The sequence below is a fragment of the Diadema antillarum genome, unplaced genomic scaffold, assembly GCF_040938485.1.
Source record: "Diadema antillarum isolate AM-2024a unplaced genomic scaffold, OU_Dant_1.0 seq00000094_RagTag, whole genome shotgun sequence".
In the NCBI taxonomy this organism is placed as follows: domain Eukaryota; kingdom Metazoa; phylum Echinodermata; class Echinoidea; order Diadematoida; family Diadematidae; genus Diadema; species Diadema antillarum.
In genome coordinates, this window is record NW_027271183.1 from 1,006,754 (window position 1) to 1,024,265 (window position 17,512).

Sequence of the window (17,512 nt, forward strand, 5' to 3'; positions counted from 1 at the left end):
CTTCTTCTTCTTCTTCTTCTTGCTCTTTTTCTTCACCCTTCTCCTTCTTCTTTTTCTTCTTCTTCTTTTTCTTCTTCTTCTTCTTCTTTTTCTTCTCCTTCTTCTTCTTCTTCTTCTTCTTCTTCTTCTCCTTCTCCTCCTCCTCTTTTGATCTCCTTCTTAATTTTTCTTTCTCCTCAATCTTAAAAATCCTCCTTTTCATCCACATGATGTGGTTCTGATAGTATGTGCTGCATACAGTATGCAACAGCGGCAGCTACTCATAAACACGAACGCATTTCGCACACCACCGCACCACCGCTCGTAGTCTGGGCTCCGTCCCCTTTTCCTTGGTGCCAAGAGAGGGCGCAAACTTTCTGATTGCGATATTCGAGAGACTGCGCGCCCAACGAACCACTTTTTCTCGGGTATCGCAGTTCTCGGCGTATCGCAATCCTCGGGTGTCACGCCCTCATACGGCTTGACGTGTACACGATCACTGCTACGAGTAAAAAGAGTCCAGAAGCTAGACTACACCGCTCGCTGCTCGGGCCGTGGCTCACCTGTATGCTCGCCGCCGCGAAAAGATCGTATACAACACTGTACTAGCTACTGCATGCATGCTTTGATTGGTGATAGACTCTACAGCTCAACCCGTGTAGTAGAAAGTTCTCACGGTGGTGTATCAACAAAATGTCACCTTACATCAAACCCTCCAAGGGTTGCTTTTATCAGTTCTCCTTATTTACACGCAGAGTATGGGCCTCGAACTCCGGCTGTGCTTGTCGTTGTGTGTCCGACAGATCTTTTAGGTCAGATCGAAAGGTAAGGAAATATTGCCGAGTATATACCCGCTAACACTCAACAGTCCCATATATTTATTCCGATGTTAGGAATCAATTCAATTCAATTTCAATTGTGTTCTAGACCTCTAACCTGTGTTATGTTAGTAGTAATGTAACGTTAGAGTTCTAACGCCTGAGTAACGGTTATGTATTTTCACAAATCGGCATACTCGTGAAATAGGCCCCACCACTGCGTGTCCGTACAAATACTACGGCGGCTCGCCTGTTTATACTCGTGAATTCAGCCCCACCGTGTGGCGTTCATCGGTAGATAAGCACGGCGGTGGGGCTTTCTTCCACAGTATAATACTCGTGAATGCGGCCCCACCAAACGGCGTTTACGCGAGATGCATACGGCGGTGGGGGTGATTTCCACAGCATAGCATCTTTCGTCCTCACTTTCTCCCGTTTTTTTCTTTGGTCTTCTACTTTTTGTTCTCGGAAGGACTCCCTAATGTCCCTTGACTAATTTAATGGCCAATTTAACCATAAATACAACCCTACCTAACCCTAAACCCTAACCCTAACCTAACCTTGCTTGCTAACGCACGGGTGCACGCGCACTGCGGTGGGGCCTATTTCACGATTTTGCCCACGGCATACTCGTGAAATAGGCCCCACCACTGCGTGTCCGTATAAATACTACGGCGGCTCGCCTGTTTATACTCGTGAATTCAGCCCCACCGTGTGGCGTTCATCGGTAGATAAGCACGGCGGTGGGGCTTTCTTCCACAGTATAATACTCGTGAATGCGGCCCCACCAAACGGCCACAAATCATTTACATGTAACACAAACATGTACATTTGGTTTGTATATAATTACAAAAATTGAACCAGGTTGATGGATATACATGTATGGTCTATGGAATGTTGTGTGGTATTACCTTGAATTTGAAAAAGCACAGCTTGTTAAAGTAAACAAGGTTCCCCAGTCTCCCCCCCCCCCCACAAAAAAAAAAATACCCTGTGTAAAACATGTTGATCTACATCCCAGTACATGCAGATTAGTGAAAATAATATGTAATGCAAATTGCAAAATGAAGGGCGGAGATGAGAAACAAAAACATTGACACCTTAGGGAGGTGTGGAAGGAAGAGAAGAAAGAAAAAATGGAGGGAGTTGACGTTGTGACATTCCATATTACAATGCAAGTAGGCCTAAATACACACATTGCTCATTGGTCATAAATTAAAGGTCATATTAATTTCGCAGTCCTCACAAAAATCGATCTAGATCTCTAGACCTTGAAAGTGTGGTCATGTCATAGCAGTGAATTGAGGTTGATATTGATTTCATCGACAGTTAACATTAATAAAATTTATATTCAGAGTGTTCGATTCATGGAAATGGTCAAATCATGGGCAACATGTTTTACAAAGCCGTCCATATCCATCCACCACATCCTTGGCATGGCCTGGGCATGACCATATGGCGGTACATCCAACATGGACACATTGAATGATTCTGAATTCTGAATTGCAGACTGGACCGTCCAGACATTGTGTAACTGTTGTAGTGCTGTTATAGTTACTTGTCAAAGTTAATGTTAAAAAAAGGAGAAAATGAATAAAAAATTATGTACTTCTGTGCCAATGCAAAAGAATCTCTGTGACTGTTTCCTTTTGCCCCTCCCCCGATAAACTATTAATGGCGCATTGATTATTTACATTAGGGCCTAATTATACTATTGCTCTGCTAGGGCCATAGCATTGACTACACTTTCTGCATCACAGTCAGTCAGTACTGTAGATCTTTGGATGTCAAGATCTTAATTGCAATGTGATTCAGCAGTTTATATGAGAGAGCGTGAGTAGTAAGTCTCCCCCCCTTTTTTTGAATTAGTCTCTTGTTTGCCATGATTTTATTTTGAAGATTCTATGTTGTGCATTCTTCTGCAGTTACATCAAGGCTATCGTGAACAGCGCCATGGCTATGCTGCTGCACCAGAGCAAGTGGTATCTGAACCTGTGAAGCTCAGCATATTCCGTCTCGCTAGTGGCAAGCTCGAGCTCATCTCCACGAGCCACAAGGGTGGTCTGCTGGAGCAAGATAGGCCTTGGTGTCAAGATACTCTCACCACTGGGAGTTCCAAGTACTCACTGGTACTAACAGTGAAAGAGGAACCAACAAGTGTGATTGTTTATGAGAATGGTGGTGACATGCACCTTGACTTACATTTGAATTCACATTGCCAAGCTCAAGAAAAAACAACACACCCACATTTTAAGAAAGGATGTGAGGGTCCAGAGAAAAATGTGATTAAAGAGCCACCCATTCTTTTCTCACCGGAGAATACCAGCTATCAACAGGCCCTAGACATTATCTCTGCGGCGAAGGAGGCAGGAAGTCTCTGCAGTTCGGCCGCAGCGCGACTAAAGGAGCTTTGCCATTCTATGCACATGGAGAATGTGATCTGGTCTGCAGCAAGACCATGCGACGAGTGCACCGATGACATCATAATCAGGAGAGACGATGCTGCGAGTCAGTCAAACCTCGATGATGACATGCATGTCAATGATGGTGGCAGCAATCTGAGCGTGTCCCCGTCTTTGGTTTCGAGTGGTTCTGAAGCAAGGCACAACAGCTCGCTTCCCTGTATTCATGACAAAAAGCCACATGTAAAGCCTGTGGCTTTGGGCGACCTCTCTGGAATGGATGTGCTGATGAGTGGAGCGCATGCGATGTGCTCAGCCAACCCAACAGAAGATGTTCTATGTGGAGCAGGAGATGAGCGGTCTTCGCGACAAGATGATGCTTCCAACTCTGATGGCCCTAGCAAAGAACAGTTGGCCTATATGCATCTTCGCCTGTCAGAAGAAGTGTGTACAGCTTTGCTCAAAATTAGTTTCTGTTTTGAACTTTTTCTTGTGTGTCAGGTTTGTAATAGTATCATCAAAGTGCTGCTACTATATAGACCGATTCTGTGACGCGCTATGTGTATTTTTGGCATGGGCAGCACCATTACTGCGGTGTCTCAGCCGACTCCCCCTCCTCTCTCCCCACCCCTCTCACGCGCACGGAATGAAAAACTGATGCATGGTTGTTTTAGCCAATGGGCGACTCGTTCTGAGCGCACGAATGCTTGCTTAGTGCGCGATAAACATGTTGCCCGTGGGGTGGGGGAGAGGAGGGGGGGTCGGCTGGGACACCGCAAAATGAACTTATGGCTGCGCCCAGTGCCACAAATTGTCTGCTGCCCTCAACGAACCCGAATCGGTCTATAGCAAGTGGTAATACAGTGGAAACTCGATATAACGAGATGGTCGGGACCGAGTCATTTTCCTCGTTATAGCCGATATCTCGTTATATCAGTAGGCATAAAAGAAGGCATAACATAAAGACATTAATTTGCACATGTGGGACTACCCATCATATTTCAATCAATACTGATAACTTGATATTGTGTGTGAGGGAATTACTCACCTTTATGGGTAAGAAGACGTTTTTCGCCAAGCAAATCCAATATCAAGTCAAGAATGTGTTTGTATTAATTGTAGATGTTTGAATTTGTAAATTTATATAGCTTGCGATTGTATCAAGATCGTATGTGCACTGGTATGTGGTTATCGTATGGGTGTGTGTTGTATGGAAGCTTGAATATGGTCTGCACAATGTGTGTGTATGTGACACATTCTGTATGTACATTATGACTGCGTGTGTATGAAGATGGGGAATTCCCTATGTAGAAAGCCAATCACAGCATCAGATTGCCTTATTCCTGCTAAACGTCATGATGATGTCATGTATACATTATGGCCGTCCCACCACAGTTTCTGCATGTATCAGTGTGCGCGCACACACACTTACACGTACAACATGCAGTGCTAGCAGGAGTGCACTGAAGAAAATGATTATGTACTGTGTGTACAAGACAGTTTTTGGCGCATCAAGCTTTACAATCTCGGAAGATGATAGCACAGGCGAAGTAAAGCTTTACCGAAGCCATTTTGCTTTACCTCGCTATAGCAGGTTTGATTGGCTATGTTTTCCTTTGTTTGGAAGTCACAAAATTTATCTCGTTATAGCAGTTATTTCGTTATAGCCGATCTCGCTATAAGAGTAGCATTTTACATAGACTTGTGTGGAAGGAAATTTGGGACCGGGAAAATTTCCTCGTTATAACCGATATCTCGTTATAGCAGTGTTCGTTATACCGAGTTTCCCCTGTATACTGTAGTACACTTACAACTTTTGTTCTCTGTGGTGTATTCAACCCAAACTGTCATCAGAATTCTACATGCCAACTTGCTTGTACAGTGTTGACAGCATGGTGAGGGTATGAAAAGTGTTCGGATCAGAATCAGACATGAAATTTCCTGGAAAACTTCCCTGACAAATAGGTTAAACAACTGGAGATTAAATCTATACCAACAGCAATGTGACTAGTACAGTGGACTCCTGTTATAACGAAGTCCTCAGGACCGGCAGTTTTCTTTCGTTATATCGAAATTTCGTTATAATCGAACAAATAAACAATAAAAATACATAAAGTGGATAACGTTACGGCCCAAATTTTTACTTCATTATAACCGTGTTCGTTATAACGGGAGTGCACTGTAGTGCACTGAATGTCTCCATCACTTCCTTTAACTCGTCTCGGCATAGACTGAGATGATCAACTCCAGTGTCATTGATAATTTCTCTGTATGCCTTGCATAAGAGGGTGTGGTCCTTGGAGGTTTCACCCTTTGTGTGCTGTGAGAAAAAAACCCATAGCATTGTACATGTACACACTGTCCAAAGTGCCTGGCACAGAGAGGGGTATACACCAGGCAGGTGGTCTACTATTTCTGAAAACTTCAGTCCTGATTCTTGTCCGACTGTAGAATGGTCACTACATCACATGTAAGCAAGCACTTTTTCTTTCTTCTTTTTTTTTCTCTCTCTCCCTCATTTAACCATCACATAATGCAAATTTTGAAGTGTCAAAATGAACTTTGCATCAAACTCCACAAAATTTGTCTGTACGAAGGCAAATTGCACTTCCATGCTTTAAAGGGATCGTATAGTTTTGGTTGAGACCTAATTTCTAACATTTTTGGGTGAGATAATGAGAAACCTCTTATGAAATATGAAAGAACATGTAATTCTATGAGGAATTCATCGTTTATTTGATGAAAATTGGTTTTGAAATGGCTGAGATATTAAAAAAAGAGTGATTCTACTAAAGTGTGGGATGCACACTTTATTACGATTGCTTTGTTTTACTTTGTTTTTGGATGTTTCAGTCATTCCAAACCCGATTTTCATCAAATAAACTTTGAATTCCTCTTAAAATGAGATATGCTCTGTACTATATCGTAAGTGTTTTCTTGGTATCTCACAAAAAGTTAAAAACCCAATTCTCATCTCCACCAATACTGTACCATCCCTTTAACATACCTCTATAAATGCAACTCATCCGTTGCATTTGTTATACATATACTGTACAGTGTACTGGTACAATACATGTACCACTAAATGGTGATACATGACTGACCACCAGTTTCAAGGCAACTCGTGAAAAACAACAACAAAAATCCAAAACAACGCAAAGAAGACAAGATCATGTTATAAAATAATATATCATATTTTAATATCTACAACAATCAACCAGATGTCAGTTATTTATACAGTGGTTTTTTACCCCAGTCTACATAACTGACTTTAAAATGTACAGCATCATCAATAATCTGTAAAGATAATAGTGAATCAGCACTTTCAAACATTGAAAAAAAAGTCTGAACAAATGTGATGAAAATTCTGCAAAATGACAGATACCTTTAGTCGGGTTCAATACAATGAGTACAGCTGTACTTCCGACCAAGGAAGATCAACAAGACACAAATTACATAAACAGTTCTCGACAAAGTAGTTCATTACCCACGCCGATGAAAATCGGCAGGGGGTTATTACCCACGCCGATGAAAATCGGCAGGGGGTTATGTAAAGGGTTCCGTATGTTTGTTTGTTTGTTTGTTTGTTTGTATGTTTGTTTGTTTGTTTGTTTGTTTGTTTGTGTACAAGATAACAAGAGAACGGGTAAACGGATTTGCACGAAATGTTCAGGGAATGTTTGGATAATGACAGGAAAGAATCGATTAGATTTTGGTGATAATCGGTTGACCCTTGCAAATTCTGTGTGACCTTGAAGTTTTGACCCCATGGTATAGTGACCATTCCGAAAATTTCCCGTTTCTCACTTTGCGATTTTCCGCTACCATACGAAAACATAAACTCCCCAACGATCCGACTTCGCTGCTCAAATGATCGTAAGAATTCCGAAATTTACGTTTAGGCCTATTTGAGGGACTATGTCCTTCTAGATTTATGAAAGTTCGTTCTCCGTCATCACAAACTGGCCCGTATTTTGATGATTTTTCAAATTAACATTGATTGTTTTTTTCGTTGGAGGAGCATTTTGCTCGGTCGCAGTCACACTGCACGATATGCGTGCTCAATGTCAATGCGTGTGCAAGGCCGCTGAAAATGCATCGCGCTCTACACTGTTGGTGCAAAATTGCACCGGGGACGTTGCGGCGCTCGTTGGTGGCCGAATACTGGTGCAGTAGACATTTGCATTCAACCTAGGGGTAATTGCCTAGGGGGTACGTAAATTTTGTTTTTCTTTTTTGCTTTTGTGGATACCATCAAAGATCGTACACTCATACGACCTTTGATATCATCACACTCTCGGCTTGCTGTTATCAAAATATCCCGCAAGAAAACAGCGTATTTCTCGATTTTTAGCGCTTTTTCCGCGACCCGTCGCGTAGACAATACTCTTAAAACTGGACTTAATTCGCGCGCGCTTGGAAAAGTTCCGATTCTGCACTTTTGACGGTGGAATTTGGGATTTTCGATGGATTTTTGGAGGAGACTTAAGGACTTTCCTGTACGTGAATGAGTGTTAATACCGTATGTGTAATGATGTGATTTGCGTGTGATGTGACTGTAGAACCAAAGATCGTACACTTCAGTGTACGATCTTTGGTAGAACTCACTGGCTGGTGATAAAGCACACTGGCAATTAAGTGGCCGAATTCTGGTAGATGACCGAATGCACATTATGTTTACCCCGACTTTGTACTTAGGCATGGGTCTGCCGCCTTTGACGGCCCCTCTCTAGTTTGGAATGTAATGATTTCGTAGTTGGTCAACTGGGAGGACATTGTATAAAATTATTCATTATGCACGTGCATGTACACCTGTATAGTACAATGGACTCCTGTTATTACTTAGTAAGAAGTTAGAAATTTCATTATAACTGAACAAATAAACATTTAAAATACATAAACTGGATAATGTTGCGGCCTGAATTTTTACTTCTTTGTAACCGGAATTTTGTTATAACTGTGTTTGTTGTAACAGGAGTGCACTGTGCACTCCTGTTATAACGAACACAGTTATAACAAAATTTTGATATAAAGAAAGAAAACTGCTGGTCCCGAGGACTTTCGTTATAACGGGAGTCCACTGTACAATGTACTGTATACGCCGAATATTTCGCGAGGTTTTTATTTTCGCGAATTTCGCGAATCGGGTGCTATTCGCGAAATTAAAGACACGCGAAAATATTGACTCTGATCCCGATGTGAATGTGACGTACACATGTACATTCTCCGTTCAGTACAGGACTCCACGATCGCGAATTTAACCACTCGCGAAATCGTCAGGAATTCCCGATTCGTGAAAATTTAGACTTGCGAAATATATGGCGTATACAGTACTGTACTGGGCAACCTCCTGTCACTCACAGAAAGATTGAATATGACAAGAAAGAAGCCCCTTACACATTAGCCTTTCGATTCTCATCAAACGAATTTGCAGTAAAACAATGTTCAGAACAAACCGTTCTTACCATCAAGTATGCAAAACTGCATCTGTGTCTGTAGAGGTACATTGTACATTAGAGTATGTCAGTGCCTAGCCATTGGGATTTAGCATGCGGGGCTACACAGTCTTCCTGGCACGGATGCAATCTCCAACTGTCAAAAAACTTCATGTATCCGTATGTTGCATATTCAATCATTGAGCGTGCCTAGCTGCAGCTGGAGCAGTGTGTGCTGAATAAATTGCTGCACACACACTAAGTATCCATACACATATGCATGGGAAATTTAAGTTGTCAGACATGGCAAACAAATCCCCCCCCCCCCCCTTCATCTGTTACAACTGAGCCCTTGTTAAGACCTGTCCCAAATTTTCAGTGGTTTCCCCTTTCATCCCACTGCCAAATTTATTTTTTGCCATATAGAATGCACATCATTAGAGGATGAGACATTCATCATTTCATGGAGTACAATCTACATCTGTCTTCACCCACAGTCTCTCGCACTAACTTTACAGTACATGTAGGGAAGTAAGGGCTGGAACTCCATAATCATGATCAATGTTAAATTCAGCCTCCCAATACTCGACCTCACTCCTCAGTGTCAGCCACTGAAATGTAATGAATACATAAAAAAGGGAGAGCTCTGTCTGAAAATCAGTAATATCTCTGCAATTGCAGGCAATATGGCTGGCGGAACTGTGGGGGCCGTGGGGGCACGGGCCCCCACACTTTTTGTGCACCATACAAAGGAATACATAAGGTGTCATCACTTTGGGAACCCACACTTTTTTTAACCCGGAAATACGTAAGTGGCACTAAATGGAAATAGATAGAGATCTTGAAGTGTGAGCACAGTAAGGGTATGTTTTTCCACTGAGGACCTTTTTTTTTTGCTTGTCAGCTGAAAAAAAAACCCCGGAATATGGAAAGGGGGAGATGAGCTGAGGACCTTTTTTTTTTTTGCTTGTCAGCTGAAGAAACCTGGAAATGGAAGGGGAGAGATGAGGTGAGGACCTTTCGTTTTTCTTTTTTGCTCAGAAGTGGGCCCCCACACTTTTGAAAACGCTCCGCCGGCCATGTAATATAACCCGAATTGGGTAGACACGGGCTGTAATAGAACCATCAGAATTCAGCTAATTCTGCAGCAATAATGGCTCTACAAGATTGTTATACAGACAATGTAAAGTCTTACAAACAGGCAACTTGACACATCTCACACAGCATGGAATTTGCTGGGCCCAGAATATGCTGTTCACAGTTGCCATCCTGGTGATACACTCTCTCTTCCGAGCTCACTATTCAGCAGTCCCGTCTTCTCTTTCCTGCATCTCATTTTTCCGCACGAAGATTGTCTTCTCACTCAGCAATCTTCTTTTGTCTTGATCGATGCTTCTTGGATGCCGAGGATGGAGCAGATCGGGGTCTGGATGGGAGACTATCGAGTGGGAAGGCAGCTCCATAGGTCTGACACGTATGCCTCAGGGCCTTGTCATATTCTTGGTTCAGTTTGGCTGACTGTTGCAGAGCAAACTTCAAATCTTCAATCTCCTCAAAGAAGTTCTGAAGAGAAAAATACAAAGTCTCAATGTATGCAATAACAGAGTCATGGCAGAAGAACTTTTGCCAAATGCAGGACAATAAATCTTTTAGAAAATATTATACATTAGACAAGATTCTGTGACCTAAAAAAAGAAGTGTTGCCTGAGGGGCAAAAACAAATCAGGTGCATACTTGTATAAAGCGCATTGCTCTCGCACGCGGTACGCATACCACATACCCACCTGCCTGGCTGGCCTGATAAAATCTCTCCATGCGATGATGGGACGTGCATGGGATGTAACATTTTAGTAACGTAACACTTATGCGCTTACCCCCCATATGCAGTTTTTGCCCCTAAGCAAGTTGAGCGATGACTTGATGATGTCGCTGGAATCTTGGGTATATCACTTGATCAACTCTTACTCAAAACATGATTAATGCCTATGTGGAGCCACATCATATCAAGATTGCTGGGATCTCTCATTACTTTGCTCTTATCTAAAGCAGTGCTGTTATCTCTCCATGACCAATTTCCACATCAATTATTGTAGGAGAAAACCAGTATAGAATGTAACATGTTAGATGTACATTTGCACAACTTCAAAATCTTCATGAGTGTTGCAATGGGTGTTTAAATATTTATGTGTAACAGCAACTGTAGCACTAGCATGCATTGTACAACCACAGTCCAGTAAAATTTAAATAATATCTCATAAACAACACACAATCAAAATAGTATCAAGCACATATTAATCATATTTGTAATAAATCATCAATAAATATTGGTGTAATGTACAAACTTAGTTTTCTCCCGAAGTCTGTTTTGAAATCAATTTATAATGCTATAATTTTACCTTATTTGTATTATGGAATAACTGTTTGGGGTAATGCTCATGAATGTCATAGTCAAAGACTATTACTACTTCAAAAACGTGCAATACGAATCATTGCCCATGCCTCTTATCTTGCCCATACCCCACCACTCTTTTTATCCCTGAAAATATTGCAATTGAATGATACAGTGGAAACTCGATATAACGAGATGGTCGGGACCGAGTCATTTTCCTCGTTATAGCCGATATCTCGTTATATCAGTAGGCATAAAAGAAGGCATAAAATAAAGACATTAATTTGCACATGTGGGACTACCCATCATATTTCAATCAATACTGATAACTTGATATTGTGTGTGAGGGAATAACTCAAAAGATGGGTAAGAAGATGTTTTTCGCCAAGGAAATCCAATATCAAGAATGTGTTTCTTATTAATTGTAGATGTTTGAATTTGTAAATTTATATAGCTTGCGATTGTATCAAGATCGTCTGTGGATTGGTATGTGGTTATCGTATGGGTGTGTGTTGTGTGGAAAGCTTGAATATGGTCTGCACAATGCTGTGTGTGTATGTGACACATTCTGTATGTACATTATGACTGCGTGTGTGTGAAGACGGGGAATTCCCGAAGTAGAAGGCCAATCACAGCATCAGATTGCCTCACACCTGCTAAACGTCATGATGATGTCATGTATACATATGGCCGTCCCACCACATTTTCTGCATGTATCAGTGTGCGTGCACACACACACTTCACACGTACAACATGCAGTGCTAGCTGGAGTGCACTGAAGAAAATGATTATGTGTGTACAAGACAGTTTTTGGCGCATCAAGCTTTACAATCTCGGAAGATGATAGCACAGGCGAAGTAAGCTTTACCGAAGGCATTTTGCTTTACCTCGCTATAGCAGGTTTGATTTACTATCTTTTTCTTTGTTTGGAAGTCACAAAATTTATCTCGTTATAGCAGTTATTTCGTTATAGCCGATCTCGCTATAAGAGTAGCATTTTACATAGACTTGTGCGGAAGGAAATTTGGGACCGAGAGAATTTCCTCGTTATAACCGATATCTCTTTATAGCAGTGTTCGTTATACCGAGTTTCCCCTGCAGTGCAAACTCGATATAACGAGATGGTCGGGACCGAGTCATTTTCCTCGTTATAGCCGATATCTCGTTATATCAGTAGGCATAAAAGAAGGCATAAAATAAAGACATTAATTTGCACATGTGGGACTACCCATCATATTTCAATCAATACTGATAACTTGATATTGTGTGTGAGGGAATTACTCACCTTTATGGGTAAGAAGATGTTTTTCGCCAAGGAAATCCAATATCAAGAATGTGTTTCTTATTAATTGTAGATGTTTGAATTTGTAAATTTTTTTAGCTTGTGATTGTATCAATACAAGATCGTCTGTGGATTGGTATGTGGTTATCGTATGGGTGTGTGTTGTGTGGAAAGCTTGAATATGGTCTGCACAATGCTGTGTGTGTATGTGACACATTCTATATACATGTACATTATGACTGCGTGTGTGTAAAGACGGGGAATTCCCTAAGTAGAAGGCCAATCACAGCATCAGATTGCCTCACACCTGCTAAACGTCATGATGATGTCATGTACACATATGGCCGTCCCACTACATTTTCTGCATGTATCAGTCAGAGCTACCAAGTCTCACGCATTCTGCGTGAGACTCAAGCATTTAGGGGCCATCTCACGATCTCACGCATAGCACCCATTTTTCTCACGCACCGGGCGAAGTCTGCAATTTGGGACTATGAAAGGAGCAAGTAGCTCAAAAGATTAAAGTAATAGTTGCAATCGAAGATATATTTCCTTTTGTCTTTCAAAATAAGTACAAAAAAAGTCACGTAAGTATGCACCTGATTGCACCATTACGAGCTAAAAAGTTGAAAAAGCTACCGTGGGAGGCCATCAGGTGGAAAAAACCCTGCCACACCCTCGCTCGCGCGCACATTCGCGCGCCGAGATGCCGAGTCATGAAAATCTCACTCATACAAATTGTTTGAACTTGGCATCCCTGATCAGTGTGCGTGCACACACACACTTCACACGTACAACATGCAGTGCTAGCTGGAGTGCTTAATGATTATGTGTGTACAAGACAGTTTTTGGCGCATCAAGCTTTACAATCTCGGAAGATGATAGCACAGGCGAAGTAAAGCTTTACCGAAGGCATTTTGCTTTACCTCGCTATAGCAGGTTTGATTTACTATGTTTTTCTTTGTTTGGAAGTCACAAAATTTATCTCGTTATAGCAGTTATTTCGTTATAGCCGATCTCGCTATAAGAGTAGCATTTTACATAGACTTGTGTGGAAGGAAATTTGGGACCGAGAAAATTTCCTCGTTATAACCGATATCTCGTTATAGCAGTGTTCGTTATACCGAGTTTCCCCTGTAGTTAAAGGCATTTTGTCATTGTCAATAACTTCGTTGTGATCAACATGAATATGACGTACATGTATATCGACTTTGATTAACTACTACACAAATGCATGTTTGTAACCAGTTACAAATATGAAACAAGCAACTGTAAGGAATGTTCTAGAATATCAATTGAATTACCAAAGTGCTGTTGTTGGTTTTTTTTGTTGATAAAAAAAAAAATCTTTACTTGATGAACATCAAGTCATGGTTGTACATGATCCTTTGAAATCTTACCTGCCTTTCTGTCGGTTTTTCGGTAGTATTTGCTAGAAATATGTCAAAAGGGGCATAATTCCATATGTGACTGACATCACCAATGTTTCAATGTTCCACTGCCGAAGCTGGCAGTTCTATGTGATTGATTTCCTACACCAAAATACTTTGTCATAGTTTTGTAATTATTTACTTTTTTGTATCATTTTTTCATCTTATTCCAATGCTATGTGTTGAACAGATGCCAAGATTCTTTGAGCAGTCACATGACTATGGACTGTATGCAGACCATATTCACTTCAACAACCGCATCATGAAAGTCAGCACAAGGTTTGTATCTTTGACATTTATCCTCATGCATACACTGCAGTTTTGTAAATGAAAATGTATATTTGCTGCAACCTCTTTTCCCCAATTGTTACTTGATTTGCTTTTCTTCATCCTTTTTTTTTTTCCTGTTGTGGCAAAATGTGATCATTTGTCTAAATATCAAATGATTGACTGGCATTAATTTTGGAGAGCTTGGCATGAGCACATTTTGAATATTCTTTATCTGATACACAGAGGCCTGCCAGCGTATAAGGCTACTGTCCAGTCACTCAAATACCTTAGCACAGCCTACTTGCTGAAAACCCAGATGGAGGTGCTGCGCATCACCATGGAGACAGAGCAAGGATGCGTGCAGGCAAGATGGCGGATGAAGGGCGTGCCCCTGCACAGCTATGCCCTGAGGCCTTGGAGCAAGTCACATAATTACAGGTGAGTAGAGCACCCAAAATGGGGCTCTTTTGGCTTGGCTTTGAATTATCTTGAATATCGAATGTGACAGTAGTAGATATGGTTGCCAGTGAGTAATTTTAAGTTTGCGGATTTTACTCTGTACTTGCTGTTGAAAAAAATAAGATATGAATACAGAATATACTTGTTGTATAACTTTTGTATGATGAACAAGGTCAAGTCTAATAAGTTATGAATATTTGCCCGTACTGGAATTCGTGTTAGTTGAATGTAATTCCCCATTTAGGGCTATCCCTCATAGCAGTGAATGTGTCATTAGAAATGCTATATTGACAAGAATTTAATGTTTAAATGATAATGATTGCCCAAAATATTTCTAGAGCATATACATATTTCAGTTGCTTAGGATGCATTGAGTGCCCAAAGATAATGAACTGTATTTGATAAGAAAATGCACCCCCCCCCCCAAAAAAAAAAAAAAAAAAAAAAAAGATGAGGTTCAGTCAGTGTTGTGTGAAAAAAAGTTATGTAATGAGTAGAACAAAACTGTTTTACAAAATAGAGTAAGTGCCCATATACCCCTTCACTTTGCCGAATTTGCAAATTGTGTTTGTTAGCGACCATTGTAAACATCTATTTCTCTAAGTTCAGATCTTGTTTTGCTTTGTTTCTTTTATTTCTGCCATTATTGTTTGTCATAATAGAGTCTATCTTGTGCCATATTCAAGAGGAACACCATGATAAGAAAACTCTGAAAATTGCACTAGTTGATAGTCAATGGCAATTGTATATTTTATCATAGTCTTTTCCTTTTCTTGAATGCATAGGGACATACACTATGTGTTATGCACTATATAAGCATTGTTAACTATTATCATTATTATTGTTAGTATTAGCAGTCGTAGTAGTAGTAATTATTTAGTTATTTACCAAAGAAAAAAAAAGGTAAAGAAAGACCCTTGTTATGGTTCCTTTAATGTTACACTGACTGTGTTATCATTTCATCGTTGCAGATACTTTGATGCTTTCTCTACGTTTTACATTGGGAGTGATGGACTGATTCACACTCACGTCTTGGACAAGGTAAGAAGACCAATTGAGTTCCTTAAATGTACTCTACATATTTTTGAATAAAACTGTTTTAATGTCAAGCTCGTATGCTATGGCAGGTGCATTTTCTCTCTTTTCGTTCTTTGTTTTGTTTTCAGTATTCAATATTAGTGAGATGCACCTGTCCATGCATTTTACTATTGAGTTTTTGTCCATTGCAGAAACTTATTTGTGTGATGGGATAAAAAGTGAAGAAATGCTTGCCTGACTTTTGTAACCACAAAGAAAATGTTGAAGATTTATTTTACTATTAAAGGGAAGGTAAACCCAAAGAACAATGTGGATTGAGTGAAAGCAGCAACATTAGTAGAACACATCAGTGAAAGTTTGAGGAAAATCGGACAATCGATGCAAAAGTTATGAATTTTTAAAGTTTTGGTGTTGGAACCGCTGGAGGAGGAGACTACTAGAGGATATGACGTATGAGTGGACAACAATACAAAGAAAATATAAAGGAAATTTAACAAAAATTCACTTTTCTAGAATTATGAAAGAGCAATGGACCAACCGCTTTCAGAAAGCAGGGGGAATAATTGCTACCCTTAACATATGTCAACATCAAGTTGATGGAATTTGTAATTTTCATGAAAAATTGATTTTTGCAGAATTTTCTTTATATTTTCTTGGTATTGTTGTCCACTCATACGTCATAACCTCTAGTAGTCTCGTCATCCAGCGGTTCCAACATCAAAACTTTAAAAATTCATAACTTTTGCATCGATTGTCCGATTTTCTTCAAACTTTCACTGATGTGTTTTACTAATGTTGTTGCTTTCACTCAATCCACATTGCTCTTGGGGTTTATCTTCCCTTTAAAGAGGTGTTTCAGCTGCAGAGATGGGCAAGATTGCTCAAGAGTCTAATCCATCACACTGGTATGGAAATACAGGGATAATCCTAAGAATCCCTTATGTGGTTGAGCAAGGGTGGGACTGCACAAGGGATTATCAATCAGAATATCTGAACAATACTTTAGTATCATCAGTTGAAAAAAAAACCCCAAAAACTTTTCTATGCTGCAGCTGTAGCTGAATATTTTGTAAGCTAAACACCTGTTACTCATTATGAGGGAGGAAACATTGTATTGTTATCAAAGGGGAATATAAAAATTAAGGAAGTAAAATGAGTTGGGAACCCTGTTCACAGCTGACTAGCCAAATGCAGTACAAGTAACTATAGTTTTGTGGACTCACATCAGCAAAATATGGATTGATTAGCATGTTCACAAAGTAAATTTGCATGACCAATATCCGGTATGATACTAAACACAGGGAAGCGACATTTGCCAATTTGCATGGTTTAATAGTGACAGTTGCACAACCATAGTTTTTGTTTCTTTCCTGTATAACTATCTTTGCCAGGTGGTGCCTAGTTCTGAGAATAAGGTGCGTGTCTCGTCCTGGGCTGTCAAGCTGGGCATCGCCCTGGGCCTGGTCCGACCTCCGGCCTTTGACCCCGATGTCATGAAAGCCAGCGCCCTCATGAAGGTTCTCTTTGGTTTCGGAAAGTGAGAGGGGAGGGGGCAGTGCCGTGGTTTTCAGTCGGCAGGCTTTCATCACCGCAGTTACCCTTTCAAAAATATGTTTTGTCCTGACTGTGGTCCAAACTTTCCTGTCAAAAGGAAGTTTTTGTGGTAATGCATACACATCTATTGTCACTTCTCAAGAAGAAAAAACAACAACTTTAACCAATGTAAATTCTTAATGCCTAGACAATGTCTCACAAATATTTGTTCACTCAGATCATTGTTGCATAGAAGGAAATTAAATGTTACCATCCATATCGTGAGGCATAACATCAGGAAGTGAGACTGTCCTCCGCACAGCAAGATTGCGGCATAAGTGATTTCTCAACTATGTCATCTACTGTATACGCCATATATTTCGCGAGTCTAAATTTTCGTGAATCAGGAATTCCCAACGATTTTGCGAGTGGTTAAATTTGCGATTGTGGAGTCCTGTACTGAACAGAGAAATATAC

At 40.5% G+C, this 17,512-nt stretch overlaps 1 protein-coding gene across 1 annotated transcript; it reads left to right on the forward strand.

Annotated features, from left to right (window-relative positions):
* Positions 1-649: 649 nt before the first annotated feature.
* LOC139726645 (uncharacterized) lies at positions 650-17,235 on the forward strand. Its single transcript, XM_071637634.1, has 6 exons — positions 650-804; positions 2,723-3,643; positions 13,926-14,014; positions 14,249-14,443; positions 15,436-15,505; positions 16,894-17,235. The coding sequence occupies exons 1-6, from the start codon at positions 673-675 to the stop codon at positions 17,041-17,043; spliced, it is 1,557 nt and encodes a 518-aa protein (XP_071493735.1). The 5' UTR covers positions 650-672; the 3' UTR covers positions 17,044-17,235.
* Positions 17,236-17,512: the final 277 nt, after the last annotated feature.

What these genes read in the sequence shown, in the direction of transcription:
- LOC139726645 (XM_071637634.1), top strand. Translation starts at nt 673, where the DNA reads ATGTCACCTTACATCAAACCCTCCAAGGGTTGCTTTTATCAGTTCTCC. An exon ending in AGCAAGTCACATAATTACAG is followed by an intron (nt 14,444 to 15,435) that starts GTGAGTAGAGCA and finishes TCATCGTTGCAG; the next exon opens with ATACTTTGATGCTTTCTCTA. An exon ending in ACACTCACGTCTTGGACAAG is followed by an intron (nt 15,506 to 16,893) that starts GTAAGAAGACCA and finishes TATCTTTGCCAG; the next exon opens with GTGGTGCCTAGTTCTGAGAA.